Consider the following 26,494-nt stretch of genomic DNA (forward strand, 5'->3'; position numbering starts at 1 on the left):
TTGTTCTCTCCATACCAGGTATCCCTTTCAAACATAACATATTTACTTATTATACTGATTGTTTAAAAGCTGTCTCCTTCTGCTAGAACACAGTCTCAAAAGGAAACAAGGCTTTTGTTCACTGAAGTATCCCAACATCTAGAACGTGACCTGTGGTGTATGGTAGGCATTAGATATTAATATTTGTGGAATATGTGAATGAACTAACTCACAACTTATTTTCTCTCTCTGGCATATTAAGTACATGTTCTGCACACGCTTGTGTATTCCTGATTACAGCTGTTGGTGACATTAGAAGCTGCTGTTGTGGAAGGATAGCAATGGAAGGCAGGCAGCAGGGACCAAGGAATAAGTGATCAGTGAGGAAATGAAAGCAAAATGTAGAGCCCTTGTTCACATAGGCCGGAGTGAAGGGAAAATATTGGCCTGCTAGAGGGGATTCCAGGGCAAGACATGAGTTTGTTATTTTATTTTTTTTCTTGTTCTACAACTGCAGAGACTTGAACTTATTTATATGTTGCAAAAAAAAAAAAAAAAGTGGTTAAAGGGCAGAGGTTAAAATTGTAGAAAAGGGAATGGTGATGAATATAGCAATGTTCTAAGAGGGTAAGAGAGGTGAGAACCCTAACCCAGGTAGAATACATACATTTTAGTTTCTAGGGAAGACCTCTACATTAGGGCTTTTATCAAGACCTGTTGCCACTAACTAAATTAATTTTTAGCTCTTTTAGCTGAATTATTTTTTACATAATTGACTCTATTAACTAAATTATCTTTTACATAAACCCAGGTTATTTTTTTACTTTGTGTAGATACTTACTAGATAGTTTTAGTAATACCCAAATCAGTAGGAATGAAGCTTTAAAAGAAGCCAGTTAATGATAGGTCTAGATTAGATTCTGCTTTTTGATACTTGGAACAAGTGAGTTCAGTATGGAAATAATGAAACAGAACTTTAACAAGAGTGAGCTTTTTAAAAATCACTTAGACCTCTACGAAAGTTGTTTTTGAAAAAAAGAGAACCCAGGGTATTGTTGTTATCTGTGATGCACTGAGAATTTACTTTTTATCTCTGCATCCAGCCATCCATCCATCTAGGAAAAGATCATTTACCCATAATGCCTGGGGGTTTAAAAATTAATGACATTGGCCAGGCACGGTGGTTCATGCCTGTAATCCCAGCACTTTGGGAGGCTGACGCGGGCAGATCACGAGATCAAGAGGTGAGACCATCCTGGCCAACATGGTGAAACCCTGTCTCTACTAAAAACACAAAAATGAGGTGGGTGTAGTGGCACATGCCTGTAGTCCCAGCTCCTGGAGAGGCTGAGGCAGGACAATAGCTTAAGCCCGGGAGGCGGAGGTTGCAGTGAGCAGAGATCACGCCACTGCACTGCAGTCTGGCAACAGAGCGAGACTCTGTCTCTCTCTCTCTCACACACACACACACACACACACAAATTTCTGAAATTTAGCTATTAGCTTCTTAAAAGCACGTGCACAATTACTGAAAAAGTACAGTTTAACTTTTCAAGATGTGACTTAATATAGTATGTAAGATTTGGAAAGTAATAAATGTTTTGGATGTATGTAAGTTTTAAAGTTTAAGTGAGCAACTGAGGAATATGTATAATACTCTCATGATGACTATGTTGATTAGATTTTCACTTCTATAGTCACTGATAAGTGATTTTCTTTGTACATGTATGTGTCTGTTTATATGCAGCTTCCCTCAGTATACACAGGGGATCAGTTGCAGTACTCCTGCCTATACCAAATCCATACATACTGAAGTCCTGCAGTTGGCCCTAGGGACACTGCTACACAAAAAGTCAGCCCTACACACATGCAGGCTTCACATCTCACAAATACTATATTTTTCATTCACGTTTGATTGAAAAAAATCTACATGTACGTGGACCTGCTCAGTTCAAACCTGTGTCGTTGAAGGGTCAGCTGTACATATAGATATTCACACACAGGCAACAAGCATGAGGCATCAGATGGTTTCTTTTGGGATTACCATTGACAGCACATGTGCCAAATAATAATTCTGCAAGGGTAACACTGAGATTTATGTTAGGCTGTGTCAGAAAAAAATTCTTCAGTAAGGTCTGTGTCTGAGCTCTTCCATGTGTTAATAAGTACTTTGATATTAATGCATGTATAGAAATGCGTATCTTTTCTAAAGCTCGATAGTGACCTTGGTGGTCATCTACTCCTGTGCCCTTCCCTTCTTTCTGTTTTATATTGTTCTTGGTAATTTTTTTTTTGAGTCCAGCAAGACTTCTCAAGGTGTCTGATAGACAATGCTGAGACTTTGAAGATGTCTAATACAGAATAAATATTCAATAAATGCTTGAATTTACAATTAAAATGTATAAATAGGCATCATATTTTGTCAGTAATATTATCAGTTCAAAATAAAACTACTGTTAATGGTACTAAATAGATCCGTAAGAAATAGAGCTCTAGAAGATATGCATATACGATTGACTCTTGAACAACACAGGAATTGGGGTGCTAACCCCCCCCATTGAAAATCTATATACAATTTTTGACTCTTCAAAAACGTAACTACTAATAGCCTACTGTTGATCAGAAGCCTTACTGATAACATAGTTCACACATATTCTGTATGTTTTATGTGTTACATATGTATTATTACAATAAAGTAAGCTTGAGAAAAGAAATTGTTATTAAGAATATGGTAAGAGCCAGGTGTGATGGTCTGCGCCTGTAATCCCAGCTACCTGGGAGGCTGAGGCGGAAGGACGGCTGATCCCAGGAGTTTGAAGCTGCAGTGAGCTATGATGATGCCGCTGCACTCCAGCCTGGGCAATAGAGTGAGACCCTGTCTCTAAAAAAACAGAAGAATATCATAAGGATTATATTTACTACTCATTAAGTGGAAGTCGGTCGTCATAAAGATATTCCTCCTCATCATCATTACATTGAATAGATTGAGGAGGAAGAGGAGGGGTTGGTCTTGCTGTCTCAGGGATGGCAGAGGCAGAAAAAAATCTGCATATAAGTGGACCCTCCCAGTTCAAACCCATGTTGTTCAAAGGTCAGCTGTATTCAAAATCTATTTACAGTTCTCTTTCACGGAATTGGCAAGGCGTATTATTTCTTACAGTAATGAGCAAGTCATGAAACTAGGCTCTGCTGTTTTTTCCACTTTAAGGTTTGTCAATTAACAGATGAACAGATCCATCACCTCATGAAAATGATACGTGATTTCAGCATTCTCTTTTACAGGGTAAGAGCAAAATTTTTCAACTGTGTAAAATGTAAAATGTCAGTGGTTTCCTTTTGGAGTGCACCAAAAAATGTGAAAGCTGTATATAGCCATCTAGTGGAAAGAGCATGGAGGTACATTAAGGGAGAGTGACATTATGTGGGTCATAGGTCAGTTCAAACTCGTCTAACTATAATCATATTCAATTATCTTTATACCAAGTTAGGAGCAGCCATGTTGGCATTTCACAGACTCTTTTTCTATTTTTGGATACATAAAATATAGAAAGTCTAGAGAGGCTGACCTACAGTAACACTTTCAGATAACCTTAGTTCCATCAGGCTTTGCCACTGACTATAGACCTTGGTTCAATCAAGCTTTGCCACTTACTACTATCTGTGTGGTTTAGATTCTTTGGATAACTTTATTTAAGTTTAGTTTCTTCATCTGTAAAATGGGATAATAATGTTTCTCTGTCTACCACAGTTTTGAGAAGGAAGGACTTGCTGACTTGTAAATGTGGAAAGTTATATACTATATGCATATATAGAATTCAATAAACACATCTTTTAAACAAAGTAATGCAAATATGTCTTTTCTTTCTTCACAGTCCATTTTCTGTATCCAAAATTTTCATTTTTACTATGTTCAGAAAGTCAGGTATTGTAGTATTCTTTATCAATTGGCCTAAAATGTGAATGAGCCTCTTGCTCTGCAGATCTGTCTTGAGTAACTATGGCTATTTTTAAATTGCATTTGCTTCCTTCTTCCTCCAGAAAAAGATGACCATAGAAAACTGCCCATTTCCACCCAGATTAAATTGGGTCTTTCAATACTTTCCTTAAATTAATATAAATTGTGTAATTTTCAGCTCATACATGGTGAGCCATATTTCTGGGCTTTTAAATTTTCACAGTGCTGATGGAAACTCAAGATATTTTCTTTGTAGGAGCCTTAAATATTTGTGAGTGGAATAAAACTGACCAAATATATCAAAATATCTTTTGAAGTAGAATTTATACCAAAATGGAATATATTCTCTGCTAGGATGGTATTTGAATGTTTATTTTCTTTCTTTCTTTTTTTATTAATGAATCTCTAAGGTTAAAAAGGAAAAAAAATCCTTTTTCAGGTCAACAAAGAAAATGCTCTTATTAAATTTTGTCCCCTAGAATTAAGTTTTTTGGTTGTTGAAACTGAGTGAGCAGTTTCAGTCTTCTAAAAATAATCAGATTTCAAGCTAATCTAGCCTTTTTCTTTTAACTATATAATTATGGTTAATTTAAAAAGCCTTAAAAGTGTAAAAGACATTTTTAAATATAGAACTTTTGCATGTCATTTAGATAAGAGGATAAAGCTATGCAAAGAGCAATTTTGAATACTAATGTCATTAAATAATGACTTATTTCACACAAATTTTATTTGACAGATATTACCAAATCTTGTCAATACCTTTTTCTCTGATGAAAGAAAAGATTATATTGACATATGTACAAACATATGTAAATTTTTAACAGATGATTTTCAGAGGTGACTTTCGAGAATGTGTCTTTGGCTCCTTGGCAGCACTGTTTTGTGGATAACAGAATTTTTTTTTTTTTTTTTTTTTTTAGTGCCGTAAAGCAGGACTTGCTCTCTCTAAACACTATAAGGTTTACAAGCGTCCTAATTGTGGTCAGTGCCACTGCAGAATAACTGTGTGCCGCTTTGGGGACAATAACAGAATGACATATTTCTGTCCTCACTGTCAAAAAGAAAATCCTCAACATGTTGACATATGGTAAGATATTTAATTTAAAGGGATACCATTTGCCCTAACCATCTAACTAAAAGGCTAATAATCAGAGAATATAACTGAATAACTGTCAGGCTCTTCAGAAGAGAACGTGACTCAAAAGTATTTTAGTCCTTGAAAGGAAATAGTAAATAATGTCACCAAAGAACCTGAGGGGGCCAAAGATGATTTATGGACCAGTTCTGAATTTAGGTGGAAAATCTCTGGCTCAGGGAATAATATCTAGCCTTTACCTTTAACCTAGTTTGTAAAGTGAGTACCAGGAGATGTCAATAATTGGAAAAAATGCAACTACCTTCAAAAGTCTCTGCTTCACTTAGAAATAATATTATAAAACAAAAGCAAGATCTTTTTACAGATTGTATGTCTTGTTGGTGAAATAATAGACCACTTACTAAACTCATGTGTAGTAGTTCTGCCAGTTGCTGAGTATGTCTCTTCCAATGATACATTCCAGAACTGGAGAAATAACTGCAGGATAGGTTTGAGGACTTACTGTGAGAAGTATTTGGGCTAAAACTCCATTGATCACCTGACCAGACTGGTGGTGGATCACAGTGATATTTTTGTCTCCTGGAATTAGTGTCAGTTCAGAGCCAGTGTCCAATAATCCTTGAAAAGTCTGATTATTTTCTTTTCCCCAATGTACAGTTACCTTGGTAACAGGCCATAGGACCTTTTGGGGGAAATCTAAGAGAAAGATTATGCAGTAGAAAGCAGCTGCATAGCAGTATATGTGATTATAAGATTATGTAGTATAAAGCAGCTGCATAGCAGTATGTGTGATTATAAGATTATGTAGTACAAAGCAGCTGCATAGCAGTATATGTGATTATAAGCCAGTAGTACCAGTATGACATGAAGCACAAAAAATGCTGCATGGGTTCAGGGATATTAGAGGTTTCTATGTGCAGGAAGGTTGGGAAGATCTCAAAGAAAGCGTCATTTGAGTGGAGCTCCTTGTTCCACTCTTTCCCCCCTTCTCCCTACTGTACTTGACTAGACTTAAAAAAAGTATCATTTGAAATTTACCTTAAAAAATAGAATTTTGATTAAACGATAAAGCAAACAGTATTTAATTGGAAAAAAGGAGCATGGCCACAAACCTTGACTCATTAATAAACATGGCATGGTGGAGGGATGATGAGAATACTGGCCAACCCCAACAGAGGCTCCACGTTGTGGAATAATAAAAGCTAGTTTTACAGGGAGAGTGGGATCAAATGGTGGGGGTCATTAGTAGTTTGGAGAATGGTTAAGGTCTTTCCTAAATTAGCACATTAAGGACTTTTAGTTGATTGTAGCATAGTTAACATGGAAAACGAAGAGACTGAAAATGCATGTAAAGAAGCTGGTGCAGAGTAGCGGGCAAGCGATGGTTACCAGCCTGGGGTCAAGACACTGGACATGGTACCCTAGTAAAACTTTTTAAAAGTCAACAAGGAATGTGGCAGATTTGATAGGTAGGATGATGCAAAAGGTTTCAGGACCAAATAATAAAAATTTTCACATTGTGGGTCTGGGAAAATTGGGATGCAGCAGTGAAGATGCAGCATGTGTTAGATATGTGAAAGAACCCTGGAATATCCAGGAAGACATGTCTTAGGGGCTGCGATCCAGGATGAGAGAGGCTGTCGGCACAGTGCTGTTGATTGAAGCATTCCAACTTCTCAGTTCAGTAAGAAGGAAAAAGGAAATGAGCCAAGGTCTGAGCTTCAGCAAATACCTATAACTACAAAGTGGGCAGGAAAGAAAAAGCAAAGGAAACAAAACCATAGGATTGGACATAGGAAGAGACTCGGCTGTGGGAAACCCGGGAGGTGGGAAGGGCGGTCATGTCTGTAGAGCTGGGGGCAGGGGAGGGAGCTGGTGTGCAGAGGAAGTCCCAGCCTAAGTCTTCACAAATATGTCCAGAACTGCGTGCTTTTTCTTTATGTCCCTGCGTTTCATTTTCTGCATCACTCTTCTTGTTCTCCAATACTTTTCTCTACAGCACTCTATATCTTCTTCCACTCAGCCGCTTCACCCCGTGTTACTATCATAGACATCTGAAATACATTTAGATAATTTTATATATATATATATAATACACACTTATGGTTTTTAAACTTTTTATGAACATTCATAATTTTTTTTATGAACAAGAACTTTCATAGTTTTTTATGAACAGGAACTTTTTTATAATACAGGTATACATTTATTTGACCAAGTAACTAGATACTGCGTTGAACACAGTAGCTGGCAGATAGAAGATCTTCAATATATATTTGTCTACTAAATAAATGATTAATGTTCTGTATTGGTTTTCTATGAATTGATATCTTTTGAGATTAAAAAATTATAAATATGTTATTTATCACATAAATAGTTGTCAATGTCAAAGGTTTTTTTGAAACTAGATTTCAAAGACCCCACAGTTCCCCAAAAGAGACCTATGAGTTAGGGAAGGCTGTGCTGAAAATGTTCTGGGCCTTGTAATCCCTCTTCCCTCCCGACCTGATTTTGTTTTCTACACTGGCAGTCAGCTTAAGACTTTGTTTGGAAAACCAACTATACACTGTGAAATAAATGTTTACATATTTTAAAAAGCTTGAAAACCAAGATGATTTGCCCTGTTCTTAGATTTTTCTATGAATAAGTACATCCCATTTATTTTCTGGATGAGTATTTGATCCTTTTTTATGTTGATTAAATTTTCTCATTTTAATGTAAAGTCATTTCAAGTTAAGCTGAAGAAGTCTGAAAAGGCCACTACCAATTATCTAAATCCTCCTGTTTCTTCTGTCTCTGAAAGCTTACTGAACTCATGAAGTCCTCCCCCAATTTTCCAGTTTCTACTGATCATATCACACTTTTAATACTGATGCTATTTATTGTTGGTTCTTCTTTTTTTTTATTTGAGTTGGAGTCTCGGAGTCTCACTCTCATCACCCAGGCTGGAGTACAGTGGTGTGATCTCGGCTCACTGCAACTTTCGCCTCCCGGGTTCAAGTGATTCTCCTACTTCAGCCTCCCGAGTAGCTGGGATTGCAGGTACCCACCACCACGCCCGGCTAATTTTTGTATTTTTAGTAGAGACGGGGTTTCACCATGTGGGCCAGGCTGGTGTCAAACTCCTGAGCTCAAGTGATCTGCCTGCCTTGGCCTCCCAAAGTGCTGGGATTACAGGTGTGAGCCACCGTGTCCGGCTTATTGTTGGTTCTTAATTATTTGCTAGCTAATATAATTTATGTATGTGAGTATTATTTCCTTTAAAGAAAACAGAGGAGGTAGTCTTTACCTTTCATTAGGGACTTTAAATTTTTTTAATTGTTATTTACTTTATTTATTAGGGTCTACTATACACCAGGTACTTGGAATACAAAGACAAAATAGAACACAGCCTCTCAAAGTGCTCAAGGGCTAATGTGGGAAGTAAATGGTAAATAGATAAAGCACCGTGATTGAAGTGTTGTAAAGGGACATGTTTATCCTACTGGCAATGGAAGTATGGAAGAAGAAACACTTAAGTCTACCTGGGAAGGACAAGGAAGTCTTTCTGAAAGAGGCAGTCTTTGAGCTTAGTATAGAAAGAAATAGGAATTCATCAAAGACAAGAGGTAGGAAAAGGATTTTCTGAAAGACAAAACAACACATGGGAAAGTATACAGGGAGAACATTTGGAAAGCTCCACACAGGATATTTTGTTCCTTCAGGAGCACATATTCAGGTCTCTAAAAACCATCTAGTTTGGAAATGTGGCTGTAGTTGGTTGCCAGTCAATGAGAATTTAGTGCTGTCTGCAAACCAACTCTTTTTTTTTTATTATTATTATACTTTAAGTTTTAGGGACATGTGCACAATGTGCAGGTTTGTTACATATGTATACATGAGATGTTACATATGTGTACGTAGAGATGGCGTTTCCCATGTTGGCCAGGATGGTCTCGATCTCTTGGCCTCGTGATCCACCCGCCTCGGGCTCCCAAAGTGCTGGGATTACAGGCGTGAGCCACCACGCCTGGCTTTTTTTTTTTTTTTTTTTTTTTTTTCTTGAGACAGAGTCTCAATCTATCACCCAGGCCAGAGTGCAGTGGCACGATCTCAGCTCACTACAACTTCCACTTCCTAGGTTCAAATGATTCTCTTACCTCAGCCTCCCAGGTAGCTGGAATCACAAGTGCATGCTACCACACCTGGCTAATTTTTTGTATTTTCAGTAGAGATGGGGTTTCACTATGTTGGCCAGGCTGGTCTGGAACTCCTTACCTCAGGTGATCCATCCACCTCGACCTCCCAAAGTGACAGGATTACAGGCATGAGCCACCACACCAGCCAAGTTTTTTCTTAAATAGATCTCCTCCCACTGGAATATAGTTATCTACAAATATTCAATAAATATAGGCTTAATGAACAAATTTTGCCCCTACATATCTATTACAACTGCTCTCTTGAAAATCACCTATTTCCCAGAGGTCTTAAATAGGCTTCTTCAAGCCTCACCCTCTCTAACTCAGTTGAATTATTTTTAAATTTTTAAAATTTTAATCTTTTTAAAGACAGGAGTGCAGTGGAGTGATTATAGCTCACTGTGATCTCGAACTCCTGGGCTCAGGTGACTCTCCTGCCTCAGCCTCCCAAGTAGCTGGGACAACAGGCATGCACCATCATGCTTGCCTAATTTTTTATTTTTATTTTTAGAGATGGAATCTTGTTATGTTGCCCAGGCTGGTTTTGAACTCCTGGCCTCCAGCAATCCTCCTGCCTCAGCTGTCCAGAGTGTTGGAACTACAGGCATAAGCCACCGTGCCAGCCGACTCAGTTGAATTTAATTCTCTCCGTCACTTCCCATCTTTGTTCCTATAGCTCTGTTTCTTCTGCCTCTCTTTCATGGGCTCCTTTTCTTTTGATCATCAAAGTTAAGGCAACAGCAAGGCTCTCTATTGGACCTTTCTGCCTCTCCTCCCTCCGTGCATTCCCAGTGATGGCGAATACTACCAGATTCAGCTATCATCTCAGACCATTTCTGGTAAAGATCTTTAGGTTATGTGTCAAACTATAGTTCTTGGGCCAGGTATGGTGGCTCACATCTGTAATCCCAGTACTTTAAAAGGCTGAGAGGGAGGTTCACGAGGTCAAGAGATTGAGACCAGCCTGGCCAATGTGGGAAACCCCATCTCTACGAAAAATACAAAAATTAGCTGGGTGTGGTGGCGTGCACCTGTAGTAGTCCCAGCTACTTGCGAGACTGAGGCAGGATAATTGCTTCAACGCGGGAGGTGGAGGTTGCAGTGAGCCGAGATCGCGCCAATGCACTCCACCCTGGGTAAGAGAGCGAGACTCCGTCTCAAAAAAAAAAAGAAAAAGAAAAAACCTATCTATACATACATGTATAAGACATGAGGCAATGATAAGTGGTGATTAGTGTTCTCAAGAACATCAGCCGCAGTAGCGGATAGTGACGGAGACGGCTCATTTTTGATAGGGTAGCAGATAAGTCCGTGGGGAGGACTTTGTTGAAAAGATTTGATGACTTGTAGCAATCTGAGGGTGGGGAAAATATTTCAAAGAAGGTAGCCCAGAAAAGCATAAAGCCTCTGAGTTGTTGAAGGAAGAGAAAGAAGGCATGTATGACTGAACCAAGCAGAGGGAATGAGAGACAGAGGCAGCCTCTCTGCTTGGGAGGGACCAAGGAGCATGCAGAGTCGGCTTGGCCAAGGAAAGTTTCTGAGTAGAATGGGGAGCCTTTGGAGGGTTTTGAACGGGCGTGAAATAACTGACTTAATGTTTGAAAAGATTAATCACTCTGGCGACTGTTGCCAATACTTTTGAGCTGGGAAGCCACTGGGAGATTTTGAGCAGGAGGGCAGCATGAAGTGACTTGGGTTTTCTGAGGATGATTTGGGCTGCTGTGTGGAATAGAGACGGTCATGGAACCAGAGTGAAGCGGCAGCATCCGGGGCTGTCAACAGTAGTGCAGGTGGTAAATGTTGGTGACGGGGAAGAGAGAGAAGGTGGTGGGAAAAAAAGGTTGAATTTAGGATAATTTTGGAAGTTGAGGTAGGGTTAGGGCCAGAAATTTATATAATTTGGGGGCCCTTATTTATGAAAAACAATAAAAAATTATGACTACAACGTTAGGTCCTAATGTGAATATTTAGAATAAGAAATCACAACAAATTATATTTTTTAAACACCACAAACATCAGAAAAATGAGATATTATTAGTTCGCTGCCTGACACAGCTGTGTAATTGTGTTCCTTTATGTTTTTGGCTGCAAACTCCTTGATTGCCTTTTCATATGACCACCAACAATATCATTACATCTTTTATTACGGCTAGATGAGAAAACTTTTAGCTTCACAATTGGCTGTTGATAGTGACACATCTCCAACTTCCTCTATCTTTTCTTTAAGCAGTACTTCTCTGTAAGGAAACCCTGAGAGCAGTGCCTCTCAAACTTTAGTGTGTACCAGCATTTTCTGAAGGGCTTGTGAAAACACAGATTGCCGGGCCCCACCCCTAGAGCTGGGGATTCAGTGGGTCTGAGGAGGGGCCTGAGAATCTGCATGTCTAACACGTTCCCACATGACGCCCATGCTGCTGGCCTGAGGACTTGACTTTGAGAACCCCAGCCCTTTGATCTTCCTCAGGTGCCTCAGGTTCCCCCCCTCTACCAGGTTGTTTCTGAGTTAGGGTGGGTAGTATAGGGGTAGAGTGGCCTGGCAGCCTGGATCACGGTGACCTGTGAGCTCGGAACGATGCAGTATCTTTTGTTCAGGTCCTTCTCCTCAAGCCTCAGGGCAGAGTCCGCCTGCTCCTTGAGGTCACCAGGGCAATAGTTTCCCTGGGCACTGAGCAGATGTGAGGTGATGCTGGCAGCACCCAGGCGCCAGGATTACCGCTGCCTGCAATCCTCTGAGTCCCCAGCATGTGGTCGAGTTATGGCTCCCATTCTCCATGCTGCCCATCCCAGTGTGCAGAGGACACGTCAAGCCATGGAAAGTTAAACTTCTTTTGCTTCATGTAAATTTGCATCTGCAGCAGATCCCACGGGATTTGCTGATGGACTGGAAGTGGGATGTGAGAAAAGGAAGTGTTAAGGATGACTTCTAGGTCTGGGCCTGATGAATTGAGCGATGCTGATGCCATTTCCTGACATGAGATAGAATAGTAGAATTGCAGGTTGGTGGCTCATGAATTTTTTTTTTTTTTTTTTTTTTTTTGACACGGAGTCTCGCTCTGTCACCCAGGCTGGAGTGCAGTGGCGTGATCTGGGCTCACTTCAAGCTCCGCCTTCCGGGTTCACGCCATTCTCCTGCCTCAGCCTCCCGAGTAGCTGGGACTACAGGCACCCGCCACCACATCTGGCTAATTTTTTTTTTTTTTTTTTTTTGTATTTTTAGTAGAGACGGGGTTTCACCGTGTTAGCCAGGATGGTCTCGATCTCCTGACCTTGTGATCCACACGTCTCGGCCTCCCAAAGTGCTGGGATTACAGGCGTGAGCCACTGCGCCCGGCCTGGTGGGTCATGAATTTTATCTGTATTCGTTTCCGCTGGCTGCCATCATAAATTATCATGACCTTGGTAGCTTAAAGCAACAGAAATGCATTCACTCTAACGCTGGATGCTAAAAGCTCAACATCAGTTTCATTGAACCAAAATTAAGGTGTGGGTAGGACCGTGCTCCCTCTGGAGGAACTGGGGGGAATCATATTCCTTTCCTCTTCTCGCTTCCGGTGCTGCCGGCGTTCTTGCATGTGTGGCTACATCACTGCAACCTCTGCCTTTGTGGTCTCCTTGCCTTCTCTTTGGTGTGTATCAAATCTCCCCCTCCCTCTCTCTTATAAAGACACTTGTGATTGGGTTAAGGGACCATCAGCTAATCCAAAATAATCTCTCTACGCCAAGATCCTTAATTACATCTGCAAACCCTCCTTCTTTATAAAGTAACATTTATAGATTCCTGGAATTGTGCCCTATGTCTTTGGGAGGCCATTATTCATCCTACTACAAAACATTAAGTTTGGGATTCTTCTTACACATCCAAGTGGAGATTGGGAAGAATTTATTAATGAGTGATTAAGAAATAGAGCAGTAAGGAAAGGAAAGAATGTTTCCAAAGCCTCCATATGTAACAATAAAATTCTCCTTATGATCAGGAAAACTTTTAGGACAGAAGAAAATGAAAATAGGGAAAAGTTGGAGCACATGGAAAATCTAAAAGTCATTTAAATTGTGTTTGTTTAATTATAGATAAATGCATCATGCTGCCTTTCAAAGTAAGTTAGTAGAGGACAGAGATTAGGTCAAATAAACAAATTCTGTAGAAGATCTGATATTCCATAGGGATAATAAATACTGAGTGGCATTAAAAGTCAAGGGAAGTAAAGATAAAAGAATCCTAATGAGATGTATCTTACTTTCAGATTTTCTTATTCTATTTATTATTTTACCAGACACTCCTGAATTTTAAAACTAGTGTAATTATATGTAAGGAACAAAATGTCACAGGAGACAAGGTTACCTTTGAAAGTCAAAGAACTCATGTTCTGAAATGTAAGATACATAGCCTTTACCTGCAAGAGCTTTGTTCAGTATTAATGTTTGGGATCACGAAGGGAATCCGTGATACTGCCATGGTTGCTTAACTGTGTGACATGCTCTGTATCCAGACCTATAGCTAGCTGTGCATTAGAGAGTAGGACTATGTCACAGCCGTATAAAGGCATTTTGTGTAAAAATACATGGTCAATGAAGGACTTCAGATGGAGAATCATGATTTATGTTTGTGGCCAAAAATCAGGGTTTCATTGTTTGCTTGCTAATCTATTAATTGGCTATCCACCATGAAACAGTCTTACATGAAGGGAAATAACACAAAGAGATATCTTTTTTCATCATTATGAATTAATGAATTTACATAGTGGTCAGCAGATACTGTAGAGAAATTCTAGAGTTTCCTGAGTTTTCTGTGCACGTGAAGTAAATATAAGACTTTCACATCTTTCAATCCTCTAATTTCTGCATAGGTGTATTTTCCCATAATTTAATTGAATAAAGGTATTTTCATTTTGTTTGGGAAAAAGTACCAATTACTTAAAACATTATTTGAGAAATACTTCCTAATGTGATATCAAATATTTTTAGTTGGTTTAAAAAAAAAGCTACTCAATTATTTGACTCTAAATAACTTTGATGTTTCTCACTTTAACAACAATTAGTTGTTAAAGGGTCCAGGTGAAAAACATTTTACTCTGGCCAGGTGCAGTGGCTCATGCCTTAATCCCAGTGCTTTGGGAGGCTGAGGCAGGAAGATTACTTGAGGCCAGGAGTTCAAGACCAGCCTAGGCAACACAGCATTCCATCTCTACTAAAAATTTAAAAATTAGCCAAGCAGGCCAATGTGCACCTGTAGTCCTAGCTACTCAGGAGATTCAGGTGGGAGGATTGTTTGAGTCCAGGAGTTCGAGGCTGCGGTGAACTATAATGGTGCCACTACACTGCAACCTGGATGACAGAGCAAGACCCCATCTCTACAAAAAAAAAAAAAAAAAAAAAAAAAAAGACTCTAAGATACAGTACTAACTTCTAAGCAATAATAAAGAGAAAGCATTGGGGTATTAATGGTTCTATAATCATTTCTAAAATACCCAGACAAGAACAAGGCAATAATAACAATGTTAATGATTAATTTTAAAAATTATCTTATAGCAAGCTACCGACTAGAAATACTATAATCAGTTGGACATCTAGCAGGGTGGATCATGTTATGGACTCCGTGGCTCGGAAGTCGGAAGAGCACTGGACCTGTGTGGTGTGTACTTTAATCAATAAACCCTCTTCTAAGGCATGTGATGCTTGCTTGACCTCAAGGCCTATTGGTAAGACTGAATTTTGATTTTGAGTTTGTTACATTTCTAAGAGGGTTAATTATACAAAGTCAGGAATATATCTTGCTCCATCTTGATATTCCATAACTAAATAAAATTTCTTTCTCAAAGGTTTAAAGGAATTGCCAGTTTTTACATGTAAACCATGCTAATATTCTGTTGAGTATTTTTTTTGAACAGGGAGGGAAAGCATGTTTGTGCTATAACAGTATGTGCCTTTGTATCTCAAAAAAATGGAGATGATCACATCTGTTCTCTACTGTTTCTAATGAATTATTCAATAAAGCTTTGTTTTATGCAGATTTCAGCAACTTTCGAGTTTGTTATTCAGTCCAAGTGTTTCATAAATTGAAAGGGAGGATTTCTGTAAGAATATCTTTGCAGGTGGAATAGAAAAATGCTGAATTTTTTCTCTTCTTTATCCCTTCTACCCCTTGTTATTAAAATCTTTATCCAGACAATTGTACTGATTTCATTGAAATCCTTCAAAATAACTCTTTATAGCTCACGATTTCATGCATTTAGAGCATGTAAAACCTCAGAGGAAACCTGTGATTAAGAGCCATCTCATTGCAGCAGCTTCTATTGTGTTCTCAAAGTGTTCTTTCTTCAATTAGAGATGAGAAAGTTCATTCCTGACTTATGCACCCCCGCATTGTGTCAACTGTCATATTGTGTGTTGTTCCCTGGGCCAGAAAGGCAGACATCACCCCTTGCACAGCTTTGCTGTGCTGCATCTCCTATTTCCATCCCTCCTTCTTCAGTATCCTTCAGCAGAGACGGAGCCCATGGAAAAACACAATCTTAGGTTGCCACATTGATTTCAACATTCTGAAATGCATTTATATGTCTCATTAACTATTTTCTTGTTAATGTTTCTGAGTCAGAAAGACATCTTAATGATAATATAGAATGTATTATAGTACAGATTCCAAAATCCTAGGATACCCTGTTGAAACATTGTATTTAATAGATGTTAAGTCTGGCCGGTCGCGGTGGCTCACACTTGTAATCCCAGCACTGTGGGAGGCTGAGGCAGGTGGATCATGAGGTCAGGAGATCGAGACCATCTGGCTAACATGGTGAAACCCCATCTCTACTAAAAATACAAAAAATTAGCCAGGCGTGGTGGCGGGTGCCCGTAATCCCAGCTACTCGGGAGTTTGAGGCAGGAGAATGGCGTGAACCCGGGAGGCGGAGGTTGCAGTGAGCCGAGATTGCGCCACTGCACTCCAGCCTGGGCAACAGAACAAGACTCCGTTTCAAAAAAAAAAAAAAAGATGTTAAGTCTTTGTAATTCATCTTTACTTATTTTAAATAAGCCTTTCACTTTGTCTTGTCATTCCTAGTAGTCTAGAAACAGGTCTCTAACTGCTGACCTAAAGCTTTATGGGATATCATCTCTTAACTACCACTTTTTAATGCTTTGCCTAATATTAGCAAAACTGATAACTGAATGACCTTTAAATGCTTAAACATCATAAAAAGCAAATATAAATCTTTGTTAAACCCATGTCTGGGTTTCTGTAAGTCGAAATTTTGCATTTTACATAATATTTCATTTCCTAGCCAGAAGATGATTAATTCTGACTTGTCTGAGCTAACTTTGTGTTATTAGTTCTATATATTAGTTCACTGTAATAAAGTGAAGTAAATTTTTTAATCAAATAAAAAGATGTTTCACATAATCAGTATGTTATATTTGTGGGACTATTGCAGAATTACTTCTCTCTCCTTCCAGATTCAGTGCTCAAGAGTGAAGAAAATTCTACTGTCTTTAGCCACTTAATGAAGTACCTGTGTAATACTTTTGGAAAACCTCATACAGAAGTCAAGATCAACAGGAAAACTGCATTTGGAACTACAACTCTTGTCTTGACTGATTTTAGCAATAAATCCAGTACTTTGGAAAGAAAAACAAAGCAAAACCAGATACTAGATGAGGAGTTTCAAAACTCTACTCCTACTAATGTTTGTTTGAATGATATACAGCACCCCTCCAAGAAGACAACAAACGATATAACTCAACTATCCAGCAAAGTAAACATATCACCTACAATCAGTTCAGAATCTAAATTATTTAGTCCAGCACATAAAAAACTGAAAACAGCCCACTACTCATCAGCAGAGCTTAAAAGCTGCAACCCTGGATATTCTAACAGGTATGATGCTTTTAACCTTGGTCTTTAAGATAATTGCTTTTTTTTTTTTTTTTTTAAGACGAGGTCTCACTCTGTCACCTAGGCTACAGTGCAGTGGTGTGATCTCAGCTCACTGCAACCTCTGCCTCCCGCGTTCAAGCGATTCTCCTGCCTCAGCCTCCCAAGTAGCTGAGATTACAGGCACATGCCATCAGGCCCGACTAACTTTTGTATTTTCAGTAGAGATGGGGTTTCACCATGTTGGCCAGGCTGGTCTCAATCTCCTGATCTCAAGTTATCTGCCCACCTCCACCTCTCAAGGTGCTGGGATTTACAGGCTTGAGCCACCATGCCCGGCCGGTTGCATTAAGTTTTAAGAAGACAGAAATTGTCCCTTGGTAAGGAAGTTGAATTACTTTTGGTAACATGAATCAAACCCTAAAAGACTATTATAGTAGTCTGTCTCCCTTCCCTTCTCTAGATTATAATGTTAGAGAAGGGAAGGAAATGAAAAACATAATTTCCTACATGTATGAAAAGTTGGGTTTTTTTTTTTTTCTGACAATAACCATACACATGATCAATACAGAATATTTGGAAAATATTGTAAAGTATAAAGAAAAATATTTGTCACCCATAATCATACTGCTTATCAATAACCAGTTAGCATTTTTTAATATTTCCTTCCAATGAAAGATAGTCTTCCAAAAGGGGAACTATTTTTTATAAAAGTTTAGTAAGTATACTGTGTTCTAAAAGGAGGGGTCTGAGGTGCCTGTAGTGACCTTTCTGTTAAAGAACGTGGCTGGATCTCAAACAGTCATGCGAGATGGTGTTTATTTTTATTTTTATTTTTTTCTTTGAGATGACGTTTTGCTCTTGTCGCCCAGCTGGAGTGCAATGGCGCAATCTTGCCTCACTGCAACAACACTCGGCTAATTTTTTTTGTATTTTTAGTAGAGATGGGGTTTCGCCATGTTGGCCAGGCTGGTCTCGAACTCCTGACCTCAGGTGATCTGCCCACCTCAGCCTCCCAAAGTGCTGGGATTACAGGCGTGAGCCACTACGCCTGGCGTTGTTCTTTAAAAGTCCTAAAAAGCATACTTGCTACTTTGTATCTGAAATTCAAAAGTTGTAATTCTAACTAATAAATACTACCAGAGCAGATATATTTTATAGGACTTCCAGCTACACGTCCAGGAGAACACCCTCATTTTTGTCACCTGTGATACAGAAATTTTAATACATAGTGTCATCCTCTCTTTTCCTTAATGATTATCGGCAGCTCCTGAGACAATTTTCTGTTGACCCTCCTTCCCCCTTTATCTGGCCCTCCCAGTCCCTTTATCTGGAATTCCTAACTATGGCAACCCGATGTTATATCTCCAACACAGGACACATTTCTCCACCATTTTCTTTTCTCAGCTGCTTTCTTTTTTCCTTCAGAAAGCAGCTGACTTACATCCAGCATTTTTAAATAAGTGGAGAATTTATAACACATAAATGGAGGGTCGTCCTCCCATGTATGTCTTTTCTTGCCAATGGAGACAGGCAGAGAAGGAGTTACAGTCATCCCTCGGTATCCTCAAGGGATTTGTTCCAGGACCCCCAGGATACCAAAATCTGTAGATGCTCAAGTCCCTGATATGAAATGGCATAGTCCTTGCATATAACCTATGCACACCTTTTCATAAATTTAACTCATCTCTGCATTACTTCTTATAATACTGACTTCAATGTAAAGGCTGTGTAAATAATTGTTATACTGTATATTTTGTGTAATTTTTTTATTGTTTCATTATTTTTTGTTTCCAAATATTTTCGATCCAAGGTTGGTTGAATTCATGGATTGGGAACCTACGGCTATGGAGGGATGTACTTTGGTTGGGACCTAGAGTAATCTCAGGTGGAATTCTGAGATTTGCTGGCTTTTCCTCTTATTAGCTGTGCCTTTACTGATGGGTAGATGCCTTCTCTCAGCGGTGGGGTGAGGGACCATTTGGTGTAAACTCCTAGAGCAACCTGTAGGAATCCTTAAGCTTATTTCATAACAAATTCTGAGACAGTCTCTGCTCAATAGATGTGTTTACTCCAAGTTTCCTATTCCAACTCTAAATTTACCATCAGTTAATCCTGATGATTTATCCTTGACTGGTTTTTTTAATGTCTTGTTCATAATCATTTATGATAACTGGTTTAACTTTTGTTCATATACTCACATTTGAAGTAAGCTAAGGGGGCTAAACTTTTAACTGACTGGATAAATCCACCACGTTTTCACTTTAACCCTAATTAGTGCCTCATGATAGAAGTTCATTAAGGAGTTAATTAAGAATGTTTGGGTTGGGAGGCTGTCCTGGAACAGAAAATCATTTCCAAACAGTCTTTTCTGTTCTGTGGCTTAAGTGGAAAGTAGAAGTGATCATCTTAAAATATTGTGGCATTTGTTGTACCTAGATGAAATATCTTGGCATATTTTTATTTCCTTAATGCTTCGTAGAAAATCTCAGACATTTTAACTAATGAATTAGGGATTTAAAAAAACATTAATGTAACCTTAAATTTAAATGATTTCTTCATAAGCCATTAGTAAAAGGATCATATGATTAATCACAGTGCACAGCATTACTTAGGAATGCTGCAGCCTGTGTATGTATTGAATATAAGAACACCAGGACTGAGACTCCACAATCAATCAAGATCAACTAGCAGAATAAATGTCAAGTGATGAAATAAATTCACCCAGCAGCCCTTCTGCACCCAGCTACTTTACAAGGAATAAATTGCAAATTACTGTCATTTATTTCATTTTTCTCCTTGTCTGGCAGCTATAGTGTTCATCTTGTGGACAAGATGCCTAGCAGAAGCTCACAACATAATACTATTAAAGCAGGTGGTCCATTCATAATTTATAGCCAGTTTATTTTTTCTTTAATATTATATGATAATTACTTTGACTTTTGTTCTCTTAATTACTGTTCTCATTACCACACAATCCATGCAGTGTTGATGAGGCATATTTTCTGATTGGTCTTGACATAGATGTGTATTCCATCCAGCTATTGGCTTATAAATTAGATGATTGAACCCATTTTTAAACAGTTAAGAATAATTACTAGAAACAGTTTAAGTTGTCGATCCAATTACTGTAAACACAGAGCAAAACACAGTGATGCAGTTTCAAAGAATGCATGTGTTTTAGGTTGAAATTTTTCCTGCGTTGATGCAAAGGCTCACATAGGAGGGTGAAATGACAATAACAAAATCATTAATATTTTCTCACGTTTGCTGCTGTCAGGGGTGTTGAAGATCTGTCTTTAATCACCAGTGCAAGTACTGACACCATGTCCTTGTCTCTTGGTTGCTTCTTGGAGTTTTCAGTCTCAGGATTTCAGAACCACCTGGGGCCGTCCAGAATGAGTCATTTCACTTTTGTTTGTTTTAATCCTCGAAATAATCCTGTATGACAAAATCTACATTCAGTGAGACCAATTAATCCAAAAAATTCAGACAGTATTTTTATTATAATGAATCACCCTATCTATAAAATGAGTTAAACCAAGCTTGTCCAACCATAGGCTTGTGGGCTGGACGGCTTCGAATGCAGCCCAACACAAATTTGTAAACTTTCTTAAAACGTGAGTTTTTTGTGTGATTTTTTTTTTAAGTTCATCAGCTATCACCAGGGTTACTGTATTTTATGTGTGGCCCAAGACAATTCTTCTTCCGCTGTGGCCCAGGGAAGCCAAGATTGGACACCCCTAAGTTAAACTGTGATAAATTGACCATGAAAAAATAATATTCACTTTAAAACTACAGATCTGTGCTTAGTAATGTCTTCCTTCTTGAGGATAGTTTTTGTCTGGTCTCTGTTCAGTTTTATTTATTAATAAGTATTGAGAATCTATTATGCCTCAGGCATTGTTCTTGATTCTAATGACATGTACATGAGCAGACTATAGCCAGCAGGGCCAAATCCATCCCACCACCTGTTTGTGTAAAGCTTTATTTACATTTGTTTAGCTATTATCTATGGCTGCTTTTTGTGATAACAAACTTAGACCATAAGACCAGCAAGCCTAAAATACGTTATCTGAAAAGGTTTGCCAGCCCCGATCTATTGTATTAACAGATCACTTATAACCCAGAATTAATATTCAAAATGATGGTCATGATCACTAAAATGAACAATTCTGTATGCTACCTTTAAGTAAGAAATCTGCTACATTTTAGAAAGTTTTTATAAAACAAAGAGGAACTAAGATGTCCTCAGTTAATCAGAACATTTAATTATCCTGGATAATGTTTTCTATCAAAATTAAGATTAGCTGTGCATATTTAGAGCCAGTGTGATCACAGGTGGCATTAGTATCTTGGTTACGTTACTTCAGTGCTTCATAACTTAATGTGCATACGAATCACCTGGGAATCCTGCTAACATGCAGATTCTGATTCTGCAGGCTATCAGGAGTAGGGGTGGATACGTCTGTGTTTTCTAACAAGCTCCGGGTGATGCTGCTGCTTCTGGTCAGTGGACCACACTCTGAGTACCAAGAATAAGATCACACGTGGCTATGTTTTTGTTGTTGTTGTTTTTTGTTTTTTGTTTTTTTTGAGACGGAGTCTTGTTCTGTTGCCAGGCTGGAGTGCAATGGCGTGATTTCAGCTCACTGCAACATCTGCCTCCCGGGTTCAAGCGATTCTCCTGACTCAGCCTCCCGAGTAGCTGGGATTACAGGCACCCGCCACCACGCCCAGCTAATTTTCTATTTTTAGTCGAGACGGGGGTTTCACCATGTTGGCCAGGCTGGTCTTGAACTCTTGACCTCAGGTGATTCACCTGGCTCAGCCTCCCAAAATGCTGGGATTACAGGCGTGAGCCACCATGCCCAGCCTGTGGCTATGTTTTTAATTTAATTTTTAAAGGAAGAAATGGAGTGGAAGGCAGAAATGAAGGCAGAGAGATGACATTTGGGCCTCTCCTTTCTACTTTAATCCTACCTTCTACCTTGGCCCTTCTCCCCAGAAAAATTTTAATACAGAATCTAAACCTCTCCCTGGATATGTGGAACCCTGGAGCTCTCTAGGTTGAAACAAGTAGGTTAGAAAAAGTTCAACCGTTATCCAAAACAGCCGCCTCTAAAATAATATATAAAACTGTTTTTATGTCCACACAATTTTTAATAAGAATGCATCATTTCATTAATTTTGTTAATATTCTTAATCTTTTCTCCTTTAATTTTAAGAGAGCATTGTTTATGAACCACTTGCTTTAATTGTGAAATCTCTTCTCTACAACTGTCCAGATATCTGGCTTCCCTTGAAGTTAAAGTTTTGGAGGAGATTGGTGAAATGGAGTTTTGGAGGGGGTTGGTGAACTGAAAGGTTGTGGAAAAGAAAAGTCCTCTGCCTCTCAGCTTTCCTATTTCTGATCTGGTATTACCCATGACTCGAAAATACAGCCGCCACCCCTCTACCCTGGAAAAGTTACCATCAAAATAGTTGCTGGTGAAGTATTTAATGGTAATGATTTATTTAACAATGCCTGCAGCTGCTCTTATTTTACAAATGGCTATTGAAGAAACCTTCAAAAACTGCCCTCAGAATGTTTGAGTTCATCCCAGCAAACATTTTCAAAGCAGTATATTTAAGCATCCTTTATATAAATGAATTTCAGTCCATTTAATCACAAATAAAAGATTGCATTCTCTGAACATTTCAATTAGATATGATGCATTGAGGCAACATAGAAAGAAGTGTGTAAAAAATGCAGTTTAGGAAGCAAGGAAAAAGGGAAATCACCTTTGATTTTTAAGTATTTTTAACAATTATTTAAGAATGATATTTTTGTTCTTTAGATATTTACCGAAAAGATGAGAATGGATTAACTGTTTTATCATTAAAGAGTTTAAAAAAATAGGAATATTAAGAGGGGGACTTCTGGTTTTAATGAATGTGAACACTTTCTCTTCAACCAGTTTATTAAAAAACTAATTCTCTTAAAGGCATTATTAAAATATGCACAACACAGAAAATTTAAATAAGTTTCTTTTCAAAAAGAAAATTCTGTTTATACAGCTACAGTACAAGGCCAGCTTCTAGCCTGTGTACACTGGGTATGAGGACAACCTCCACATACTCTTGATCCTAATTATGGGGGAGAATAAAGCTTCCCTGCTAGCTTTACAAAATTCACATTTTTGCTCTCTGCCAGGCAGCCTGTTTCTTGCAGGAATATGATTGTGACTATTATAGTAGCCTTGATCAAAGAAAAGCATAGAAAATTGTCTTTAAAGTGGACAGCAGAGAGAGTGATTTCTATGGCCTTGTCAGAGCCATTGATGAGCGTTTGCTACCGATGAGAAAGTAATTAGAGAAGATTGTGACTAGCTACTTTGGGGCCAGTGGAAATGGAGAACCTGGACTTGAGAATATTTTAGAGGAAAAAGAAGTGGCTACAGTGTGATATTGGGTAAGAAAAGAACTGAATATCACAAATGAAAAATAAAATTTGATTTACTGGATACACAGTCCAGCTGCTTTTGTTCTTTAGAAATTTAAATTACGTGTTTTAGGTACATAGGTAACTTTGGAAATAAATTAGAATTACCTGGGAAAACAAAGAATAAAGACAGCCTTTTGCATAATGACCTAATGTTAACGAGGTCCACTTTTTGATAGAATTTCTTGGTACAAGTGAAATTCTGACATGTGGGGGTAAAGTGGTGTGAATGGTCCCTTAGCACTCCTATGCTGTACTTATTTTGTAACCTGTCATTACAGTGAACTTCAAATTAATATAACAGATGGCCCTCATACCTTAAATCCTGACAGCCCTCGCTGCAGTAAACACAACCGCCTCTGCATTCTCCGAGTTGTGAGGAAGGATGGGGAAAACAAGGGCAGGCAGTTTTATGCCTGTCCTCTACCTAGAGAAGCACAATGTGGATTTTTTGAAGTATGTGTAAGATTTATCTAGCTTACTAAAATGTAATTAAATGTTTGGTTATTAATGTATAACAAACAGCAATACTTTCCTAGTTTTACCTTTTACCTTTAAATTTGAAATAGCCATATTGGCATTCAGTTTAAAGCTTGAATGTTGACTAACTTAAAATTCAGATGTTCAGCCACAAGAAATTTAATAAAATAATAGCTATTACATTGTTAGAATATATCATATTTATAATCACAAGTCTAGAAGTGTTGCCCTTAGCTTGTAAAGTTAGAAAGACACTGAGTGACTAGTAAGTACTAGTAGTACATATGTGGCTAATAATCCAAGGTAAGAATTTGTTCTTCCTAACTTCAGCACTACATCAAAACCTTTGGTTTATGCATTGGATAAAGGTTTATAAGAAAAGCAATTTACATGCCTGGGATTTACAATAACCTTATCAAATCCTACTTAACCACACTTGACCCAAAAAAGTGATGGCACCATAGCAATTTAGCTATAGGCGATTCCTCCTGTCTTTCCAGTCTGTGGATGTATCCCTAAAGGTGAACCTAAGATAGGAGATAAGAAGCTCAGGTCCGTTTAGTCAGTCTCACTTCCGGTATTCCTCGGTGTGAGCATCTCATCAGGCTGAGTGTGATTCTAATGTTCAGAGATACATATTTTTTCTAGTTACTCTTCATCTGGAATAGAACTGAAAAAAGAAAATATTGACATGTTTCAGTGCTGGCACAAAGATTTTCTGGTTGGACTTTTTGAAAGATCAAATATCTGTCTTCAATGTGATACCTTCTTAAGGAATTTCCCGGGGAAAACTGGATAGTGATTTTAGACCTCAATCTCTAAACACAGTGTAACTCTACCCTACAAAATTCACAGATTTCCTCCTCAAGAAGCTTTTATAGATGTAATGGGAAAATATTATTAGCAATATTCATGGTATTGCTAAAAATATAATAGCCTTTCATATCATTCTTGAGGTCAAAATTAGTAAGAATAATATAATAGAATCTGTCTAATTCAGTCTGGGTAAGTATTTGATTCTTTCTTTTCCTAAGGAAGTTTAATATTAAAATCATGACAAATCTTTGATCTTACAGGGTTTTTTTTGTTGTTGTTTGATTTCTTTAGAGACAGGGTCTCACTATGTTGCCCAGGCTGGTTTCAAACTCTTATGCTCAAGCTATCCTCCCACCTCAGCCTCCCAAAGTGCCGGGATTAAAGGCATGAGCCACCGCACCTCACCTGATCCTACAGATTTAACTGAAACAGACCTATAGCAGGGATATTGGTGATTACAGCAAGATTTTGATAGTTTTCAATTATTCTTAACAAAGTGAAGAAACTTCTGTAAATATACCTTTAGACAAAGGGAAGCTCAGAATTATGGCCATTTTCTGCGTGATTCAAACAAATTTGTAAGAGAGATGCTTCTTTTAGGATATAAGCTTTTTTAAAGGCGACGACTAATTACTGGTCTATTTTAAAATGTCAAATTAATGATAACAGCAGTGAAGACTATATGGCACTAATCACATGTGCCTAGGGTTAGCCTGTACATCATGATAACTTTTGTATAAACTTGTAAATTTACCTTTTTTTCCTGCAGTGGGCAGATTTGTCCTTCCCATTCTGCAACCATGGCAAGCGTTCCATCATGAAAACAGCATTGAAGATTGGACCTAACAATGGAAAGAATTTTTTTGTGTGTCCTCTTGGGAAGGAAAAACAATGCAATTTTTTCCAGTGGGCAGAAAATGGACCAGGAATAAAAATTATTCCTGGATGCTAATATCTGTGGATTCTCTGGCATTTAGTCTCTTCAAACTGTGTATAATGTTTGGTCCTCCTCTGTTTCATAGAAAAGTTGTAGAATATCTATGATACATTGAAAAGTTACTGCAATATTTGAGAACTGTTCTTTTTTTTTCCTGTGTGTTCCATCTTTCCATTGTTGGCTACGTGTTTTCTTTTTGCCTTGATGAACGTTCTGTGTATTTCATCGGATATACAGCATATTCCATTTAGGATGTGTATTTAATGCATTTAGTAATGACAATAAAGTGTTTTTAGTATGCTTTTAGTCTCTTGTAACTGGGGAGAAGCAGTTTTTTTTTTTTAGGAAAGGATTATGCGACACAATAAAATAAGATATTCTGTCTGTAGTGAATACATTTCTCATGTACTAACACTATTTATAATATATGATTAAAGATATTTCTTGTTTTATTAAATAATAAGAAATAAGATCTCCTTTATGAACAAGTCTATTTTTAAAATTCTGTTCAACCAACATTAAGTTCCTGTTAGAGGCTGGGGCTATGCCAAACCTTGTATGACTTCAAATTTGTGTTCTCATGTAAAGTGATGTGGATGCAGACTAGAAAAGTAACATTTAAGAAAAGAAGAACTTGCGTGTAGGTGTTTAAAAGAGAGGTTGATTTATATTTTTCTAACGCGCTCTCCCCGCTGCTTGTATTTAAAT

At 38.2% G+C, this 26,494-nt stretch overlaps 1 protein-coding gene across 4 annotated transcripts in view; it reads left to right on the forward strand.

Annotated features, from left to right (window-relative positions):
- The window catches only part of NEIL3 (nei like DNA glycosylase 3), a 52,790-nt gene extending 26,700 nt beyond the window's left edge, over positions 1–26,090 (forward strand). For 2 of the 4 annotated variants that reach the window (XM_526741.7, XM_016952535.4), the window contains 6 exons: positions 3,188–3,262; positions 4,855–5,021; positions 14,732–14,901; positions 16,652–17,072; positions 23,835–24,009; positions 25,619–26,090. In XM_526741.7, coding sequence (XP_526741.3) covers positions 3,188–3,262; positions 4,855–5,021; positions 14,732–14,901; positions 16,652–17,072; positions 23,835–24,009; positions 25,619–25,801 — 1,191 coding nt within the window. In that variant the 3' untranslated portion in view covers positions 25,802–26,090. The remainder of the gene's footprint in view (positions 1–3,187; positions 3,263–4,854; positions 5,022–14,731; positions 14,902–16,651; positions 17,073–23,834; positions 24,010–25,618) is intronic. The other 2 variants (XM_009448604.4, XM_009448603.3) reach the window with 2 other exon arrangements.
- Positions 26,091–26,494: the final 404 nt, after the last annotated feature.

This window comes from Pan troglodytes, chromosome 3 (assembly GCF_028858775.2).
Source record: "Pan troglodytes isolate AG18354 chromosome 3, NHGRI_mPanTro3-v2.0_pri, whole genome shotgun sequence".
Taxonomy (NCBI): Eukaryota; Metazoa; Chordata; class Mammalia; order Primates; family Hominidae; genus Pan; species Pan troglodytes.